This window comes from Urocampus carinirostris, chromosome 14 (genome assembly GCF_059441175.1).
Source record: "Urocampus carinirostris isolate Australia breed hairy pipefish chromosome 14, RoL_Ucar_1.0, whole genome shotgun sequence".
NCBI lineage: Eukaryota > Metazoa > Chordata > Actinopteri > Syngnathiformes > Syngnathidae > Urocampus > Urocampus carinirostris.
The window spans coordinates 15,438,949-15,458,521 of NC_142362.1; the positions used below are offsets into that span (position 1 = coordinate 15,438,949).

At 38.1% G+C, this 19,573-nt stretch overlaps 1 protein-coding gene across 1 annotated transcript; it reads right to left on the reverse strand.

Moving 5' to 3' along the window:
* Positions 1-1,037: 1,037 nt before the first annotated feature.
* On the reverse strand, positions 1,038-19,356 carry phgdh (phosphoglycerate dehydrogenase). Its single transcript, XM_088353426.1, has 12 exons — positions 19,076-19,356; positions 15,556-15,707; positions 13,476-13,541; positions 11,572-11,626; positions 11,334-11,432; positions 11,115-11,247; positions 8,055-8,203; positions 6,630-6,782; positions 5,472-5,610; positions 3,120-3,247; positions 1,769-1,991; positions 1,038-1,339 (listed from the first exon to the last, which is right to left on the reverse strand). Exons 1-12 carry the CDS (start codon positions 19,211-19,213, stop codon positions 1,185-1,187), a joined length of 1,590 nt encoding a protein of 529 aa, XP_088209552.1. The 5' UTR covers positions 19,214-19,356; the 3' UTR covers positions 1,038-1,184.
* Between the last annotated feature and the right edge of the window lie 217 nt (positions 19,357-19,573).

The window sequence follows — 19,573 nt, forward strand, 5'->3', positions numbered from 1 at the left end:
AATCAACATGACTTGATTTGACTTGTTTTGCACAATGATACTGCAAATGTCATTGCACTATTTTTCTGAAGCACTTACAACTTAAGACCATTTGGAATACTTTGTGAATATTGCCCGTCTACCCAAATATTTTTTCTCTTTGTCAATTTTTTTTAAGAAAGCCGTATTAGATGTTCATCTTAGAGTGTTACCTCTAATTCTGTTGTAAACAGTGTACACTACGCTTTTATTAATACAACAAAGAAGATTCTATTCCATCCAATTCAATTAAATTGTGGTTTAAATTAAATATTTTAGTGTGTTGTATTAAATGTGCATTTAATATCATAGGGTGAGAATTTTGATCTTTTAAACAAGCATTTTTTTTCTTATTAAAATAAACTTAGGTCAAAATTCTGAACTAGCATTCTCAAAAGCCTTTTTTTAGTATTAAAAAATCCAAATTGTCTCAGTAAATTAAAGGAAGAAATATGAACACTTAATTGTGTGTGGTTTTTTTTTTCATTTATACTTACTACATTAAAGTGTTTATGTTTTCAAAATCTGCAGCCGCTTAATTGTCGTACACAAAGGACATATTGCTGAATCTTGCTCAATTTAGATATTTTTTCAGCAGTGAAAAACTGCACTGCATGTGTTCTAAAGAGAGCTGTTAAGCATTTGTGGCTCCCCCTTCAAGGTTTTCTTCATTTTCCTCATGCTGAGGTTTTTGAGTTTTTCCTTGCTCTCATGTAGGTTTTAGATCAGGGGATGGTGTAATAATAGTCTGTAGTTTGCAATAGTCTGTGCATCCCTTTGAGACTCCTTGTGATAAAGGGCTATATAAATAAACATGGACTGACTTGAAAAGGTATTGCCTCTGATAAACTATTGGCATAAAAATCTTGCTTTTAATAATAATAATAATAATAATAATTTCCTTTGTATTGTCATTCTTTGTAACAATGTACACAGAACAAAATGTCGATACACCTTTACTTTTGCGTCTTGAAATACAATTATAAATAATAAATAATCACAGCAAAAACAACATGAAGCACATTTTTCACCAGTTTTACTGACAAAACAGTGAAAAACATTGTAACACTGGAATGCAAGTTGCAAATGATCTTGAAAATGCTAGTTTGTGGATGCTAAGGCAAAGCCGGATGATTTAAGACACAAAGGTGTGTCGCAGTTTTGCTTCAAGCACGGAGCTGGGCTGCATCCTGCACCAACGGTTTCAAAGAGTTGAGGTCCCGAAGCAGCGAAGAGACTCCCGCGCAGTACCAACTGGCACTGGAGCAATCTGCTGGAGCACTGAAAGATTCTATTTGGACTCCTTCATTGGCTAGAAGACCTGAGAAAAAAACAGGAAGAATAGGGAGAAAATTAGTTAGTAATTAAAGAGAAACAGCAATACATACACTAGAATTAAGCTTTTTGTTGTCATTAGTTTGATGACTCATTAAACGAACATTAATTTTCTATCAAGTCAGTCCTGGCTGAAAAAAACCCAGTACAAATTAAAGGTGGGTGCATCGTTTGAGCTGTCCTCAAAGGGTTGAAAGTAAAATATTTTTCCATTAAGTATGTGTTAACAATGCACAACCCAAACCCCCCCAAAATATGAAAAAGAGTTTACTGAAGCGCATCTAAGAAATGCACTTACTCACACACACATCATGAATGAGCTGACTAAGGCTGCAATGATGACACAAGCCAGGAGCAGCGAGTAAAATAAGTTCCAAATTCCATCTAGCTCCTTTATATGGACCGGTTCACTCACCCGCCAATGTCGCGACCATCTGAGGGCTGGGAGAGGCCTTAAAGAAGAGTAGATTTCCAGCCAGCGAGACGGGCTGCCTGAAAACACTCCCGCCCAGTGCCAGCAAGGCCGGCCGCCCGCCTTGGAGAGTGCCAGTAGCTTTATAGTTGCAACCGTCAGTGGTGATCTCTACCGTGCATGCGCCGGGTGAAGCCTCGTTGGATGCGCTGTGGCTTTGGTTGACCTGAAACGGGTTGAGATCATCATTTTACACGACAACGATTATAGTAACTGTGATTCTTTATACAGAGGACCGATTCTGCCATAAGAAATAAATATTTCAATAAATACCTACAAATATATGCCTCATAAGTAAATTAACAAATACATAAATCACGCAATATCTAAATAGATTACATAAGTGATATTTATTTATTTCGTAATTTTCTTTTTAATTTCAGTATTTATTTTGTCGTTTAATTTGTCACTACAAAATCGTATAGAAAATGAGATGGTTGCTCAGTTGCCTCAGTTTTTAACCTAGTGGTTGATCTTTGATGGAAATCTCGACCATTATGACTCGACCCCTCATTTGACTAATATTTTGTTGTACCAATATATACAACGAAATACATGACAAAATAACGCGGAAAAAAAGCACCACGGAAAACACAATGGAATAATGACAAAAACATCCAGGAATAAAAACTAAATAAATAAAATAAAAATAAAAATAAACACGCCAAAAAACACATTGAAAAAAAAAAAACACTACGAAATGAGACTGAAATATGCGACAAAATAACATGATAAAAAACACATCGAAATAATGCGGAAACAAAACATGAAAAAAAAAAAACAATACGAAAAAATTCACCATGAATGAAAAATATAACGGAATACATGATGAAAGGAATGTGCAGAATTACAGCCAAAAAACAAGTCGAAAAGCATGAGGAAAAAAAATACAGAAAAAACATAGAAAGAATAAATGCAAGAAAAAAAACACGGCGAAAAAATACACAACCAAAATACAAGGATAAAAATACATGCCGAATAAACTCGTGGAAATACGCGACATTTAATAAAAAAAGCCAAAAAATACGCAACGAAAAACACGTGGAAATACGCAAAATTAAAAACAAAAAACAATGCATGACAATTACGCGAGGAAAAAAAACACAACAAAATATTTGACAAAATGCATTAATATGCCTTATAAATAAACTGCATTGATCTTAGACAAGTAGGTATTATGTGACTTAAATATGTTTATAGGGCAAATATATTTGTAGGTATTTATTTATGTATACCTTTATTACTATATATGGCAGGATTGGTCCTCCATAATTTCTTAGTTTCCACAACGTACCGTGATGCCGGATGCTTTGGCCAGACTCAGCACATTGATTAAATTCGGGCAAGAAGCCGACTTGCCGTTAAACAGGCCGACCAGCACCGCGGCCGTCATGTAACTGGCTGAAGACTTCATGCAATCTCCTATTTCAATTAAGAAAACAACAGAGTATTTAGGAACACAATTAATGAATGCAGAATGAGCAATTATCATTAGATCTACAGAGGTCCACCAATTATCAGGCTCCAATATTTGGGGATTTGACAGATTTATGTTTTTTTATTAATTTGACGGGTCGGCTAAATATCATTTAAACTGCATTAAGTAGGCTGAGATGCAGCAGAGCCTCTCTGTCCCTCTCTCCTGCCTTCTGTCTCGGTTGCTACCCACCTCACGTCTTCTGATTAGATAAGCGACCAGGGAAGAAGAAGACGAAGACAAAAAAAAAAGAAAGACAAAAAAAAAAATCATCTCATGATCTTTGTTTCAGTTTATCCAAGTAGTAGTATAATTAAGTTGTTTTCGACACCAGTTTTAGAGGCTAATTTATCGTCATTTCTTTCAGTTATTAAAAGGTAAAAGACATGAACAAAACAATAGTCATTCGTGCCATGAAAAAGTTTTTGCCCCCTTCCTGATTTCTGTGTTTTTTTACGTATTTATCACTCACAAAGATTTCAGATTATCAAACCAATTTTGATATCACACAGACACAACCCAAGTTAATCCAAAATGCAGTACAGTATTTAAATGTTGATTCCATTAAATAACAAATAAAAAACTATTTGGGCTAATGTGAAAAAGTAGTCCCGCCTGAACCTAATAGCGAATCTGGCCACCTCTGTCAGCGAAAACAGAAATCAAACGTTTGAGATAATTGGTAATGAGTCTTTCACAACGCTGTGGAGGAATTTTGGCCCACTCTTCTTTGAAAAAATAGTTTCAAATCTGACATTTTGGAGGGTTTTCTAACATGAACTGGCTGTTTAAGGTCACACCATAGCATCTCAATTGGATTTAAATCTGGACTTTGACTTGGCCACTCCAGAACCTTCATTTTTCTTTTTTTGAGCCAATCAGAGGTGGACTTGCTGGTGTGTTTCGGATCGTTGTCCTGCTGCATTCCCCAAGAGCGCTTGAGTTTGAGGGCACAAACTGATAGGTGGATTTTCTCCTTCAGGCTCTTCTGGTAAACACCTGAACTCATTATTCTGTGAACCACAGCAAGTTGTCATTTTCCTGAGGCAGCAAAGCAGCCCCAGACTGTCACACTGCCACCACCATGCTTAAATGTTTTTGTTAAATGCTGTGCTATTTTAACGCAAGATGTAACTGGCCTCACAACTTTCAAAAAGTTAAATTTTTAAGTCATTACTCCACAGAAAGTTTCTTAAAAACTGGTGAGGATAATCAAGATTGTTTCTGGTAAATGTTTGTGTTCTTTTGTGACGGCAGTGGTTTTTCCCCCCCGGAGAACTCTCCCATAGAAGCCATTTTTGACCAGTGCCATTCTTATAGGGGAGTCATGAATAGTAAATGGTCTGGGGCTGTTTTGCAGCCTCAGGACCAAGACAACTTGCTGGGGTTGACGGAATAATGAATTCTGGTGTTTACCAGAAGATCTTAAAGGAGAATGTCCAGCCTTCAGTTCGTGCCCTCAAACTCAAGCGCTCTTGGATCATGCAGCAGGACGGCGATCCATAACACACCAGATGTTCTACCGCTGAAAAAAAAAAGAAGAAGAAAAAAGGGAAGGTAGGTTCTAGAGTGGCCAAGTCAAAGTCTGGATTTAAATCCAATTGAGATGATATGGTGCGACCTTAAATGGGTAGTTCATGCCAGAAAACACTCCATTGTGGCAGATTTGAAACAATTTTGCAAAGAAGAGTGGGCCAAAATTTCTCAAAAGTGTTCAAAAAGACTATACCAATTATCATAAACCCCAGATTTCTGTTATCACTGCTAGAGGTGGTCCTACTTACTATTAAGTTCAGGGGGCAATTACTTCTTCAGATAGGGTCAGACAGGTTTTGATCTTTTTGTGCATTAATAAATAGACAACATTTCAAAACTGGCTTTTATATTTCACCGGGTTGTCTCAGTGTGATATAAAAAATTGGTTTGATGATCTCAAACCCTTGTGAGTGATAACTATGTAAAAGAAAATTGGAAGGGGGCAAATATTTTTTATTGCACTGCATTTGGATGCAGTAGGATGACATTTTATTCTTGGAGTTATCAAACTATGGTGTAGGAAGACCATTCAAAATCTTGGACCCTAAATTGGATTTTGAGGACAAGGACTACATCTAATAGTCTTGCTCTTTGAAAGACCAAGATAAGCAAAGCTAATAATAAGGTACTCACCTTCAGAAGTGATTTGCACAAGGCTCAGCGGGGTCTTGGTCACACTACATGACTGGAGCACTGCTCCCATGGCTTCTCCAAGTTTGATCAAAGGGTAAGAGTCAGGGGAGAATGTGCTTGCCAAAACCTGTGCGTTCACCTATTGAGAAAAGAATATATATATATGTGTCACAGCTAGGGCAGCACGGCGGCGCAGTGGTTAGCGCTTGTGCGGCACAGTTCATGTCATGGGAACCTGTCGTGGGTTCAAATCCAGCTCCAGACTTTCTGTGGGGAGTTTGTATGTTCTCCCCGTGCTTGCGTGGGTTTCCTCCGGGCACTCCGGTTTCCTCCCACATTCCAAAGACATGCATTTCAGGTGAATTGGCCGGTCCAAATTGTCCCTAGGTGTGAATGAGCGAATGAGTTGTCTGTCCCTGTGTGCCCTGCGATTGGCTGGCAACCAGTTCAGGGTGTCCCCTGCCCACTGCCCGATGATTGCTGGGATGGGCACCAGCCCCCCGCGACCCTACTGAAGATAAGCGGTACGGCTGATGAGATGAGGTGTCACAGCTATATTCCTTAGCAAGAGTAACTATGCATGTGCCTTTGTTGTATCTCTTAAAAAGGAATAAGCTTCGTTTCCATGGTTACCATGTTTTTGCTTCTCCCTTTAGCATCGCTGCAAGTCTAGGGACCCATAGTTTATTTAATTAAACTCTTAAGATTCTCGACGGAGAGTCAGAAACAGAGAATTGTGTGAGTTAAGAACACTGCATATCGGCATGTTCATGATACTGTGACACAAACCAATAACAAACCGGCATCTCATTTGATGTTGAGCAAAAGCAGACAGGTATCTTAGAGACCTACGGTAACTTGCAAGGTCATCCTCATTTTTCTGTGAGTGAAATTGTTGTTTGTTTTATATTGCAGTGACAAGGTGGTGCAAAAAATCTTATTCCACTTAGTCATGTGAAAACATCACAAAGTTGCTGTATCATGGGGGTCTACTGTATTGTCATAATTCATAACTAGAGAGCACATTTTAAACTTATGGACTGTCACATGGTAACCTTTAATGTCTTTTTGTCACATGACTTAGTCGGTTACAGTTAGAATTTAGCACATCTGTGTGTCATTTGTAAGGACTACTCAGTGTCATAAAAACCTACTGACCGCTCCCACCAGCTTGTTTCCCTTCACCATGTCGACGATCTGCAAAGCGATGTCTTGGCCGCATCTTGCTTGCGCTTCCTTGGTGCTTGCGCCGAGATGCGGGCAGCAAATCACGTTAGGGTGGTTGACTAGCGCCCGGTTCTGTGGGGGCTCCTGCAGCACAAAAAGTCCTCCTTTAATACATTTTTATTACATTGAAAGTCAGGAACTACTACTCCAATGAGGAAGAAAAAAAAATTAACAGAACTTTGCAAAATCAGTAAAAGAATTCAAGTCATGCTTATTTGTATAGCCGTTAATCACAAGAGTCTCAAAGGGTTGTACAGACTACAGGCTACTATTACACCATCCCCTGATCTTAAACCTACATGAGGGCAAGGAAAAACTCAAAAACCTCAGCATGAGGGAATGAAGCAGTAAAACCATTCAATGACACCTGTATTGAGTAAATTCCTGCTACCAAGTAAGAACTATAAAATCCTATAAATGTCTGGCAGCTTGTTTTGCAGCTCTGTCTACCAAAAAGTAAACTGTAGTTGAGCGGTGATCTATTATCCCTGATCACATATTGCAGCAGCCTACATCTTTTATCTAATGTAAAAAGTTAAACGCAAAAAAATATTTGGCTAAACATGTTGTAACACCATATTTTTTCAAAGTACCTATTTAACCCTGCAACCTCTTATTAGGAAAAAATCTGCAATGCAGCTGAGACGTAAAACTCAAACTGAGAAATGGCAAAGGAATACTGTACAGTGTTTCCCATTGAATTTTTTGAGACCCTGGTGGGTGGACAGTCTAAGGTGGTCCGGGGGCATTGTCTCCTGGAAGAAAATTTTGCACATTTTCTGTCCAGCTCTCCTGCTTTCTGTCTTGGTCACTAACCACCCTGTGCCTTCTGATTGGATAAGCGACCAGGGGCGGAGCCAGTGAAGCAGAAGCTATCCAGATTACGGAGTCACGGACTCATTTGGTGCATTATTAAAGAAAAATCAAGAAGCTTGTTAGAAGATTAGTGTGTGCGTGTCTCCTCCTATTCTATTCTATTCTATTCTGAGCATTGTAATTGACAAATGTATTATCGTAACATGTGAAATTCAAAACAAAATTAACATCTATTTCTGTTATCGGGACTAAAAATAGTATGTTGATGAAATAAAAATCGACTGCCTTTTCTTATGTCATCCAAACCACTGGTGTGTCAGTGGTAGAATTCGATGTTCGCATCACTGCGAACTGGGTTTGATTATACATGAGTGTGTATACCATTAACTACGCCAAATCTTAAAAAATCTTGTTTTTTAAAAATACAAATTCATGAGAGTCTGGGTAGACCAATATGATCCTGGCGGCCCGCCAGAATTTTGGAAAACAAGGCTCTATATACAATTAACACAAAGCCAAATGAGAACAAAATAATCTTGCCTCCACAAAGACATCAAGGCCGGCTCCTCCGCACTGTCCCGACTCCAAAGCTCGCAAGAGAGCGTCTTCGTCGATGATGCCACCTCGGGCGCAGTTCACCACTTTCACGCCTTTCTTGCATTTGGCGAAGCTTACGTCGTTGAGTAGACCTTGGCATGGGGAAATATAAAATCTAAGCACAATTCATCGCCATGTGTAGGAAATTGGTCATTTATTTTTAGAATTAACATTTGGCAATTAAAGAGTTTCCATCCTTTTTATTTTAAGCCGCATACTTTTCACTAAAGACTGAATTAAGATAAACAGACAAGACTATTAAGCCAATTTCTACCTGTAAAAAAGGCATTTAACTCACTATGCCGAGACCACAAAAATAAAAAACATCATTCCTGGAAGGCACTACTGAATCAACTAAAGCAAAAATGTAGTAAAATAACTTTTCCTTGCAAAAATATTGCATTTTCTGGAATATTTTCCTTGTATTACAATTGAAAAATATCCCTTGATAAAAAAACGTTTAGGTTGTGTTTTTTTCATTCGTAAAAAAAAAAAAAAAATATGGACAATGTAGTAAATAAAATTATACCACTTATTTATTTTTCTTATAACATCCATATTCAACTAAAATCATTCTTATAGTAGATAGTAATGATAAAATTTATTTTATCAAAAAGAATCAAAGTAACAAAGGAAAATTCGTTTTTTATTTTGCATTCAATTTGAAAAAGTTTACTCAAATATGTAGGATTAAAATGAAAAATGTACATAATTTATTCCGAAGTCTTGTTTTATAATTGGCATTTTTTTAAGACATAAAAAAATACATGACGTCATCAGAATCATTAGCCCTATCACATAACATTGCTCATTTAAAGGTTATTTTCCCATGTCACATGTTTAAAAGTAATAAGATGAATTTATTTTAATGGAAAAAAATTCATACTAAAAATAACACTTAGATGAGCAACATTATATGCCTAGATACAAATATCTGTAACTTTACAAAATTGAGAAAATATATATATTTTTAAATGGTTTCTTCTTTTTAAATACAGTACATTTAGTCATAATGTACGTTACTCTGCTGATCACAGGAAGAAAGTAACAATATTGAGCAATGGCGAAATTTCTTTTTGCAAAATTTACATTGGGCAGTTTCCGTTGGCACTTTAGACGGTCTGACGGCATTGGGGCTGCATTGGCTCAGAAGTAAAGCGCTCATCTTAGTATCAAGAGGTCGCAGGTTCGATTCCCAGCTCCGGGTTATCTGTCGAAGTGTCCTTGGGCAAGACACTGAATCCCTAATGCCCCCGATAGCTGCCTTGCATGGCTAATGCTGCTATTGGTTAGTTAGTGTGTAAAAGGGAAAAGTGTAAAGCCCTTTGGGAGGTCTTCATTGACTTGAAAAGCGCTATATAAATGCAGACCATTTACGGCACACTGGTTGAAAAAAAAACTGCTCTCATTTATTGTTGCAGGTTCTGTACTTCTGCTCTCATTTAAGTATTTCTGAAAATGCTAGAGCTTGACCTATAATTGGCACCGATATTTGGGAATATGACGGATAACAGTATCGACATTTTTATTCATTCGACGTGCTGATTATTTAGGCTCAGTGGCAAGAGAGCCTCTCTCTCTCTCTCTCTCCAGTTCTCCTGCTTTCCGTCTCGGTTACTACCCACCCCGCACCTTCTGACCACTGAAGCAGAAGCTTTCCGGACTCGGCAGTCAAAGATTTTAGGAGTGAAAATACAGAGGTGTGGAAGGTAAACACAGAAAACTCCCCCCAAAATGTAAATAGCATTCCAGTGCTCTACATCTCACAAGTATGACCAACTTTACACCGAGCTGGAAAATAACAGGGTTAAAAACAGCGGCAGCTCTGCCAATTCCTGAGTACCGAATGCCTGTGAATTAAGAACGCTGATGAGATTTTAAAAGGTCAGTGTTTGAGCGTAAAAAGTGTAGTTGACTTGTTTTAGGGAAGCATGGTCAGGTGGAGACGGATATATTAGCTCTCATCATAAGATGAGTTTGTCAATAAAGCGTGTTTGTTTGTGAAAGAGAGAAGGCATAAAAACACACTAAAGTCAAAAGCGTAGTGATTAGCTGATACCATAACATTAGTTCCTCAAACTGGCTCTAAAAAAGGACTTTAATTCGCCAGCACTGTTGAAATTTCAATTGCTATTTTCACAACGGTTTTATGAGGGGATTTGGCGATGCTTAATACAGACGCTGCCCTACTTACGAACGACAAGCGCCGACAATCTGGACGATTGTTCGTTAGTTGAATTTGTCCGTAAGTTGCTTCAGTGCTATATTTTGTATGTTTAAGGTTTTTATAGTATGTTCAAGGCTTGTATAAGTAACCTGTGTTGTTTTGTACTAAAAAATAAACATTTCATAGAACAATATGCTCTATAAAGATAAATGAAGTGAGGTTTACTTACTTTTGGGACTTACGCTTCAAGAGGTCCTCCTCAGTGGTAAAAAAGTGACCAAAACAAAGCATTCCGACCATTTTCTCAACCGCATCAAGCTTTCTTATTCCACCATTGTTTCAAAAGAAACGGCTCGCCTCTTCCTTACACTTTACACCAACCATATTAAACGGATGCACGAAATATTAAACAATAAAAATGTCAAAGTTCTTAACGCGCTGGAGATACAGTCCACGTTGTTATGTATACACACGAACTAGCCAGATTTCTTCTTTGGTGTGGACGCTGGGTGAGCTCTCACAGCGCCACGCTGTGGAAAGAAGCACTAAAACACTGTCCTCTACTCGGATAAAGGTGCACACAATACAAAATCTAACATACAGTGATGTCCGGATACTTTTTGACATCCCAAAAAAAATGATCGTATCCGCCGTAATCCGGAAGTCAAATGATCGTAAGTCAGGGAACGTCTGTAATTAGTATCAGCCCTCAAAAAAACTACATCGAATGATCCGCAGAAAATGCACCAAAATTGGTTTGTTTTTGAATGTACTAGTTTTTTTTTTTACCCCTATAAATATGACACACTGTCCCTTTAAAACCGAGCCAGACTCACCAACAGTGGAGGGCATCAATGGAGTGTGAACTGTGATGTAGTCGCATAGAGGCCAAAGCTGCTCCAGAGGCATCTGCTCCACCCCCCAACTGGCAGACACTTCGACCGGAGTGATTGGATCGTAGCCGATAGTCTGACAAAACAAACAAATTGTTTGCACAACTTTGCACTTTTTGTGATTACCGGAGAGAAATGCTGACATGTGGCGAGCCGACCGACCTTCATGCCAAACGCTTGCATTCTATTGGCAACCTCTTTTCCTATTCTCCCCAGTCCGACGATCCCGAGCACTTTACCGTATAGCTCGGCTCCCATAAACTGGAATGTTAGAAAAAAATCACAATAACCGAGTTGGCACCATAGAACCAGAAGGCCCGGCCCGATTACTAATGAGCAATTGGACAATGGAGGCAGCCATGCAATCATAAAAGGAATTGGCCCCAAAGCGCTTGCACACCTTTTTGCGATCCCAGTTGCCGGCCCGCATGGACATTGCAGCTTGAGGCACATTTCTGCAAGAATTCACACCGGAGAGAAACATTATTAAAACCCCATCGTCTAGTACTGGACCACTATGAGGCACCATATCGTCTCATGCGAAGAGAAAACATTGCAAATGAGCACAGCATAGCAGCAAGTTGCCAGACTAACATGGCGGCGACCTTATGTCGCGATTCCACTAAGTAAAAAAATTACACATTTCTCGACCTATGATATCTTATAAAAAATAGCATTGGTAGTAAAGTTTATGTATTTTTGCTTAGTATTCAAATCAATGTTTTTTTTACTGAATGAAAGGTTTTTGTTACCACTAGGAGGCACTAAATACTGCACACTGTCCCTTGAAAGAATTACTGTCCCATCAGAAAATTTCCCCAATTTTAGAGATAATTTTTCTTGCTTAAAAATAATAATAATAATAAAAAGGTTGTCTATTGCAGAAAAAAAAAATTCTTGAGAAATACGATGAACTACTAGAGAAATACTATAACAAATAATAAATTGTTATGAAAATTCTACCCAAAAATACTACAAAAATAGTAGTACAGGAATACTACAAAAATACCACTTAAATACTACAGACACACCATGGATCTATGACAAAATATTATTAGATACATGACGAAAATCCTACAAATACCAAAATACAACAAAAATACAACCAAGATATACTACAAAATAGTACTACAGAAATACTCATGTTTATTTTGGGCAAGACACCGAATCCCCAATGCAACCGATAGCAGGTAGTTTCCTTGCATTGCTGACGGTGCTATCGGTTAGTGTGTAAAAGGGAAAAGAGTGAAGCACATTGTAATGCACTTTGTGAGGTCTTCAGTGACTTGAAAAACATTAACATTGAGTTAATTTTCTACTGTTGTATTTAACAAGAAAAAAATAGTCAATTAAATATTTTTTAGTATAGTACTAGAAAAGAAATCGTTAAAATAAAAACAGCGATTATTTTTCTTACTGCGGCAGAAATAATAAAAAAACTGAAAAATATATTCATCATTTTACTGAAAAAAAATTGTATTTAGTAAAATGGGTCAACCAATAATTTTGGTTAAGTTTTTTTAGTAAACAAAAAACAAAAGCAAAAAATATCAAACTGAACAAAAACTAATTTTTATTCAGTAGAGTAAAATAAGATATTTCATAATTTAATTGTTTTGTTTTGTAATTGTAATTATTTTGACTACAAGTTATTATAAAATACTTATAAATTTTTAATACATTGTTTAATATATAATAAAATAAGAAATACCTAAAATACTTAAGAGAATCATTAAAATCTCTGGTTCGGGCCAAATACCAATTATTTGCAGTGAAAATGTAACGCATTTGCGCATTAAAAGATTAAGTTACCAAGTGAATATATCATAGAAAGAAGATTTTTAAGAAGTTTTATATTCTTATGGTACTTAGAAAAACAAAAGCAAAAAATAAATTAAGATTTTAATAGGAAAAAAAAAATACATTACATTTTAGATTTAACACAAAAAATACATTGTAAACGGAGAAAATATTTATAACAAAAAAGATGGGGCAAAAATTATGTTTATTTCTGCAGTGAAGATCTAATTAATATGGGCATTAAAATATAATATATTCAAATTTAGGAAGTATTTAATACGAATTTTTTGTTCTAATTACTATGAAAACCAGCCCAACCGATTAAATCAAAAATTTGCTAAAAACATGACTAAAAAATATTTAAAATCCTGCATTAGATTCTATTTTAGAATCAAGGAAAACAAATGTTTTAAAATAGGAAATTACATAAAAAGAGCCAAATAATAAGCTTCTGATGGGGCAAAATATTTCTATTTTATTTGCATATAAATGAGCGTAAGTTACCTTGAAAGGCTCATCAGGAGGGCGCACGTCAGCTCGGCTGCACTGATGGTGTTTCCGCTCGGTGTGCTGCAACACATATTTGATATCTATTTAACTCACAATGTCAACATCCCAATAATTTTGGTCTGATGCTAAGGTTGGCAACCCAAAATGTTGAAAGAGCCATATTGGACCCAAAAGAAAAAACAGATACGCATGTTTGAAGCTGCCTAAAATATAAGATTTAAATAAGCCTTATAAAGGAAGACAACACTGCTTATATATACTATATACAGTGGTAGACCGCGAGGGCCTGAAAAGCCTTCCCTGATGGCCTAAAAATATCTGAATCATGTTATGTTATTTATAGTTTGTCCATCAATACTTGTTAAACAATGGTTGATGTTGTTTTTGTTGCTGTGCCTAAATAACGCCACAGATGATAAATACAGTCATACCAAATTCTCAGCTTCCTTTCATTGCTTTTTCGCTGGTTGAATATTCAGGCATTTAACCAATCACATTTCAGAATTACTTGTTGCTAGGCTCAAAAATCTGCCCAAACACCTTCAATATTTTATTTGCTGGCACCCTAAAGTGTAACAGAGGTGTGAAATCGCTGTTGGGTTAGACACTCAAATTTTAAATTTGTCAAAATGGCCCTGCGCTTGCGCAACTACCCACCGTTAACGCACGGAACAAGCAAATATGGTACGATATTTTGTGTTGATTTGATAGCATTTTTGTCAACACACAATGGCTAGAGGAGGAAAAGAAACTGATGTGGTCGCAGATTTACTGTCAAAGCCCCTTTCAAAGGGAACTTTTAAATCTGGGCGAGTAAAATATGACTACATTCCTAAATAGTATTGCAATTTTATTTTAGGTTATTATTTATGTTTTTATGTGTCGTAGTTGTTGCTGCAATTAAAGTTTTATAGCCATAACATTTGTATTGATTCAGACTATCCATTTTTGGCCAAATTTAGTTCAAATAGGGGCAGCACGGCAGCACAGTGGTTAGCACATGTGCGGCACAGTTCTGAGGTCATGAAATCGAACATTCCTGTGTGGAGTTTGCATGTTCTACCCGTGCGTGGGTTTCCTCCCACATTCCAAAAACATGCCTTTCCAAATTGTCCCTAGGTGTGAATGCCCTGCGACTGGCTGGCAACCAGTTCAGGGTGTCCCCTGCCCACTGCCTGAGGTTAGCTGGGATGGGCTCCAGCACCCCCGCGACCCTACTGAGGATAAGCGGTGCAGATAATGGATGGATAGTTTAAATAGTTGTTATGTTTCCTCTGTCTAAAGTAGTGCAAATTTAGTCCAATCAAAGATATTTGTTTCAACTTTTTTCTATAAACCAGAAAAAGACATATTTACGACATTGGATTTTGGGTTGAATCTGGTCTGTGTTAGAAATGACTTAGTAAAAAAATAAACGCCTAAACATAGGCAAAATTTAGTCTACAATGGTTGTTTTTGTGTTTCCCTCATCGAACATGGTTCAAATCTAGTCCAATAATCTTTGAAACAAAAAAAAAATGTAGTCTGTTTTACAAATGATTTCGTCCGAAAATAGTCGCCTAAAATGGGGTTAGGCAATCCAACGATGGACCAATATAGTCCAAAAATAGCCGTCATTTCCTTCATCCAGGGCAGGAGTCTCAGACTCAATTGAATTGGGGGCCACTGAAAACTCCTCCAATAAAAACATTCCTCTGTTCTTAAAGGGACAGTGTTTTACATTTGTCCAGTGGATGTTGCTGTAATGTGCAGTGCAACTAAAGATGAGGACAGGAAAGAACAAACAATTTTAACCTTTTTCATGCGCAACACATTTAAAGTAAACAACACAGAATCCCTAGAAAAAAATGTGTCACGGTCAACACATCACTAATTCAGCGTAGAATTCACGGCACACCACTGACAATGTATATATAAATCCACTGGAAAATGTTAGGAATGTTTGTCCTTCTCGATAAACTATAAATTTTTCCATTACCAACCATTTACGAATAAGCCCCAGGGAACGCCCAATAACCACTTGTAGCTCCAGAAGTGCTGGTTGCCGAACCCTGGTCTGATGTCACACACTTACTTCATGACAATGATGCCCATTTTGGTGGCGGCCTCCACATCCACGTTATCCACCCCGGTTCCGGCTCGCCCGATGATTTTGAGATTGCCGGCAGCATTGATGACATCCGCCGTCACCTTGGTAGCCGATCTCACCACCAGGCCGTCGTAGTCCTGAAAAAAAAAAGACAGATCGCTGTGTTTCAACACGCCTGGTTGAATCATCAAACACTGAAAACCGGTACTAGCCACTCAACCAGCACGGTTTTTAGCACCAAGTGGCCGCTTGTGTTTACACCCGTTTACTCAACCGCCATCTGTTTTTGACACCGTGCATGCTTGACAGTACTTACGATTATAACAAATACAGAACACCCCTGCCGGGATACGGCCCCCGCCTTATGGAGTTTTCACTTTACGGCAGGGGCGTCAAACTCATTTTAACTCGGGGGCCACAGGATAGAACATACATTCTGTTGGGGGCCGGACTGGTAGATTAAAGAGAAAAAAAAGAGAGATAAAGTAAAAGGAGAAAGAGGGAGGGAAAGGGAGAGAGGGCAGGACAAAGAAAAAAAAGGGAGAGAGGGAGAGAACGGGAGAAACAAAACAGATGAAAAGAGAAGTCGTGAGAGAGGGCGGGAAGAAAGGGAGAGGAGGAAAGAAATCCAAAGAGAAATAGAAAGACAAAAGGAGAGAAAAGAAAGTGCAAAGGGTAGGAAGAGAGAAAGAGAAAAGAGAGAAAAGGAAGTTAGAGCAAAAGAAGTTAAAAAGACACAGAGAAAGAGACAAAGAGCAACAAAGGAAGAGAAAAAGAGAGACACAGAGAGTGAAAGAGACAGAGACAGAGAGTGGGAGGAAAAGGGTAGAAAAGAGAGAGAGAGAGAGAGAGAAATAAATACAAGTACAGTGTCTTTGTTCGAGACACCTGGCTTTGGCAACATCAAGTTGACATATTTCAACCTGCAGCTTGTTTTTCTCTTGCGCTTCTCTGAGTGTTGTCTCTCGGGCCGGATTCAATCCCTTAGCGGGCCTGATCTGGCCCGCGGGCCGCCTGTTTGACACCTGTGCTTTACGGTGTGGAATAAGCTTATTGAACCTTCGTTACGACATCAACAACAAATGATAACATAAAAATCAAACTTTGCGTGCGACGAGTTATGTTTCTAAGATTCTTGTCTGTTTTTGTAATATACTTATCCAACCTAGGTCAGGGGTCCACACCCAAAATTTTAACACACACACACACACAAAACAAATATGTCTGGAGCTGCAAGAAATAAACAAACTTATTAATCCTATTTTTAAAAGAGAAGAAATGGAGATTCATACATTATCATTCAATATTTAAAAGGTTTTCTCATAAATACTGAAGGATTTTATACATTTGACTGTAAAAGATTTTATACTATTGAATACAAGTTACATTTATTGAGTGCAATGAAGATTTTCACCAAGTAGGCTTAAGTTTAATGACAGGTCACGCTGATCCGGAAGCAGAATATTTTGTCTAGGGCTGTTGATAACAGGACTTGTTTGGATAAGTTGTTTTGGTTGGTCCAGACATCGGGACGCTCTTCTCCGAGATGGTGGAGCCCAGGGGGCTTCGTTGGCACGCCCATGGGAGGAGCCGGCACACCAGCTTGCTGAAAAACGTGGACCGAGAGGAGGAAGCGAGAGAACGAAAGAGAGGAGGCTTGACAGAGACTTGAGCGACACTAGTTCGGCCGTATTCGATTGAGTTCACTTAGTTAAAAATTGCTTAAGAAATTAAATCTGCCCCCGTGTGGAAATGCAGGTCTCTTGTCCATCTTTTTCATCAAGAAACGAGCGCGCATTGTTAGGTGAATGTAGGTTGGGTTTGGTTAATGGAGTCAGATAGCTAATTGGAACAATTTGGTAAACGATACATTTTAATATCTAATTCCTAACCATATGTTAACACGATAAAATACTTTTATTTCCCTCCCCCATCTTTTTCCATTTTCAACCTTATGTGAAAGGAATGGAATGCTTAAGTATGGAGCAAAAACCTGATTGCATTGGAAAAAACAAACATATGAAGAAGGCAAGCCAATAAGTTGCAAGGCAATAACCGATCGACGATTTGGACTAAAAAGAATGAGGCGATTAATTCAAGGAAATCTCCCCAGGGCATGTCGACCCTCACAAGTGGAAGATTCCGAATCAGTTTTCTTTTTAATCCGGGATCACCCCCCCCCCCCCCCCCCTTTCTGCATCCACTCACTAACACCACTGTACCAGGTCAAGTTGCTTCACACAGACAATCACTATATATTATTTTGTGATTTTAATGTTCTTATCTAGGGTTTGTTGGTTTGTAGGTTGGAACCTTAACCACTAGGGTCGTCGGGATACCACTTCCTGTGGTGTGTCTTGGGCAAGTACAGGTACAGCGCTAAAACAAGAAACGTGATGGTTCGGTTACTTGCTCCTCCCTTTTCTGGTTGCATGCTATCCTAATTAAAATATGGAAACCTGTAAATGTTTAGTTGATGTTAGTTAAATGAGACAGTCTTTTCCATCTGTGTCATTTGAGGAGGCACAATGTTCTTTTAAGAAATGCTTACAGCACACTAGTATACTTTTTCATGACATTCTAATATTTTGAAATGTGTGAGGTGAGTTTTTGTCATAATCTGCAAAATTAAAATGAAGAGACTTGCAATATTTCAGTTTGTTGGTTTGTTTTTTGATTGCATCACAAAGCATAAAAACTTTATCGCATTTTTGAGACTATATTGTATTATTTATTATGAGGTGGCCTACAGTTCAGGAAGAACAGATTTCATTTTAATAGACCGCAGGGTTGGGTCACTTTAACTTGATTACTTTCAATTATTTTTGGATTATTCCAATACCAAATATGCTAATAAAAGACAAAATAAACTAAATGAAAAAAATTATGACTCACAACACGTGGTAAGCTTTCTCTCCTGGCTTTGATCTCCGGCAAAACTAACATAAAATGCGACAGAAACAAAATGAAAATAAATCCAAACAGCTTGCCAACATCATTTTTGCCGTTCCATGCATTCCATTACTCCCCAAGCCTGCACAAAATTTAGTAATTTTATTCATACTTAGTTTCTTTTGTCTTTTAATAGCATATTTGGTGTTGGAGTAATCCAAAAGTAATTGAGAGTAATCCAGTTAAAGTAACCCTACCCAACCCTGATAGACTGAACAAACCAGTGTAATCGGCTGCAGCCATGGTCAGCTTCAGTCAAAAAGGAAATATTTTAACGAGGGTGTGAATCACGTGGTCCATTTATTCCAGACGAAGCGGTTCTACTCGAAAGTGATGGGACGAGTTGCATCATCTCAACAGGATTGGGCGGCGCTTGCTTTCCAAACTCGAGCGAAAGCGTTTCAATAAAAACCCACGTGCAATTCAAATAAATCCAGCATGGGAGAAAGAGGACAAGAGTGGATGTTTCGCCCCAAAAAATCCACGTTGAATGCAATGCACAAAACAAAGAACAGTGTAGTTGTAAGAAGCTGTTATGTAATGACAATTTTACCTTGAGCTCTGCTATCAATTCCTCCTTTTTCATGTTGTGCTTCTCCGTTACTCGGATGCCATTTTCTTGCAGGATGCTCTTGCAGCGAGGATCCACATTTTCGCTGATCAGAACACTTTTGATGAGAATGGGGGCCATCTTAAGGGTGAGTGGGCTTACGTAAGAAGGAGATATTGCTGATGAATGGGAAAGGAGTGCAGGACGAGGAGGAGAAAGACTTCGGCGTCTGCTGGTGATGACTACAGGAAGTTATCTCGTTTGGCTCGTTTGCTTTTGAATGGCTATGGGAGACGGCCCCCTTTTTAGGAGGAGGAAAACGCGCCCCCTAGCGTGCGTCGCCCATTGGCGTGAGCGTGATGTCTACGTTGTGAAATAAAATGAAATAAAATAAAAAAGAGTTTATACATATTTTCCATGGCCAAATTCAAACACTTTTAAAGAAATTTGAACCATGTATTTTCAGACCAACAAATAGATCTGCGTTTTATATATGAGATT

Excerpts from the sequence above, each read along its gene's own strand:
- phgdh (XM_088353426.1), bottom strand. The coding sequence starts at position 19,213 with ATGGCCCCCATTCTCATCAAAAGTGTTCTGATCAGCGAAAATGTGGAT. Across the intron at positions 11,627-13,475 it reads CTCCTGATGAGCCTTTCAAG|AAATGTGCCTCAAGCTGCAA; the intron begins GTAACTTACGCT and ends GAATTCTTGCAG. Across the intron at positions 1,992-3,119 it reads CCAAAGCATCCGGCATCACG|GTCAACCAAAGCCACAGCGC; the intron begins GTACGTTGTGGA and ends AACCCGTTTCAG.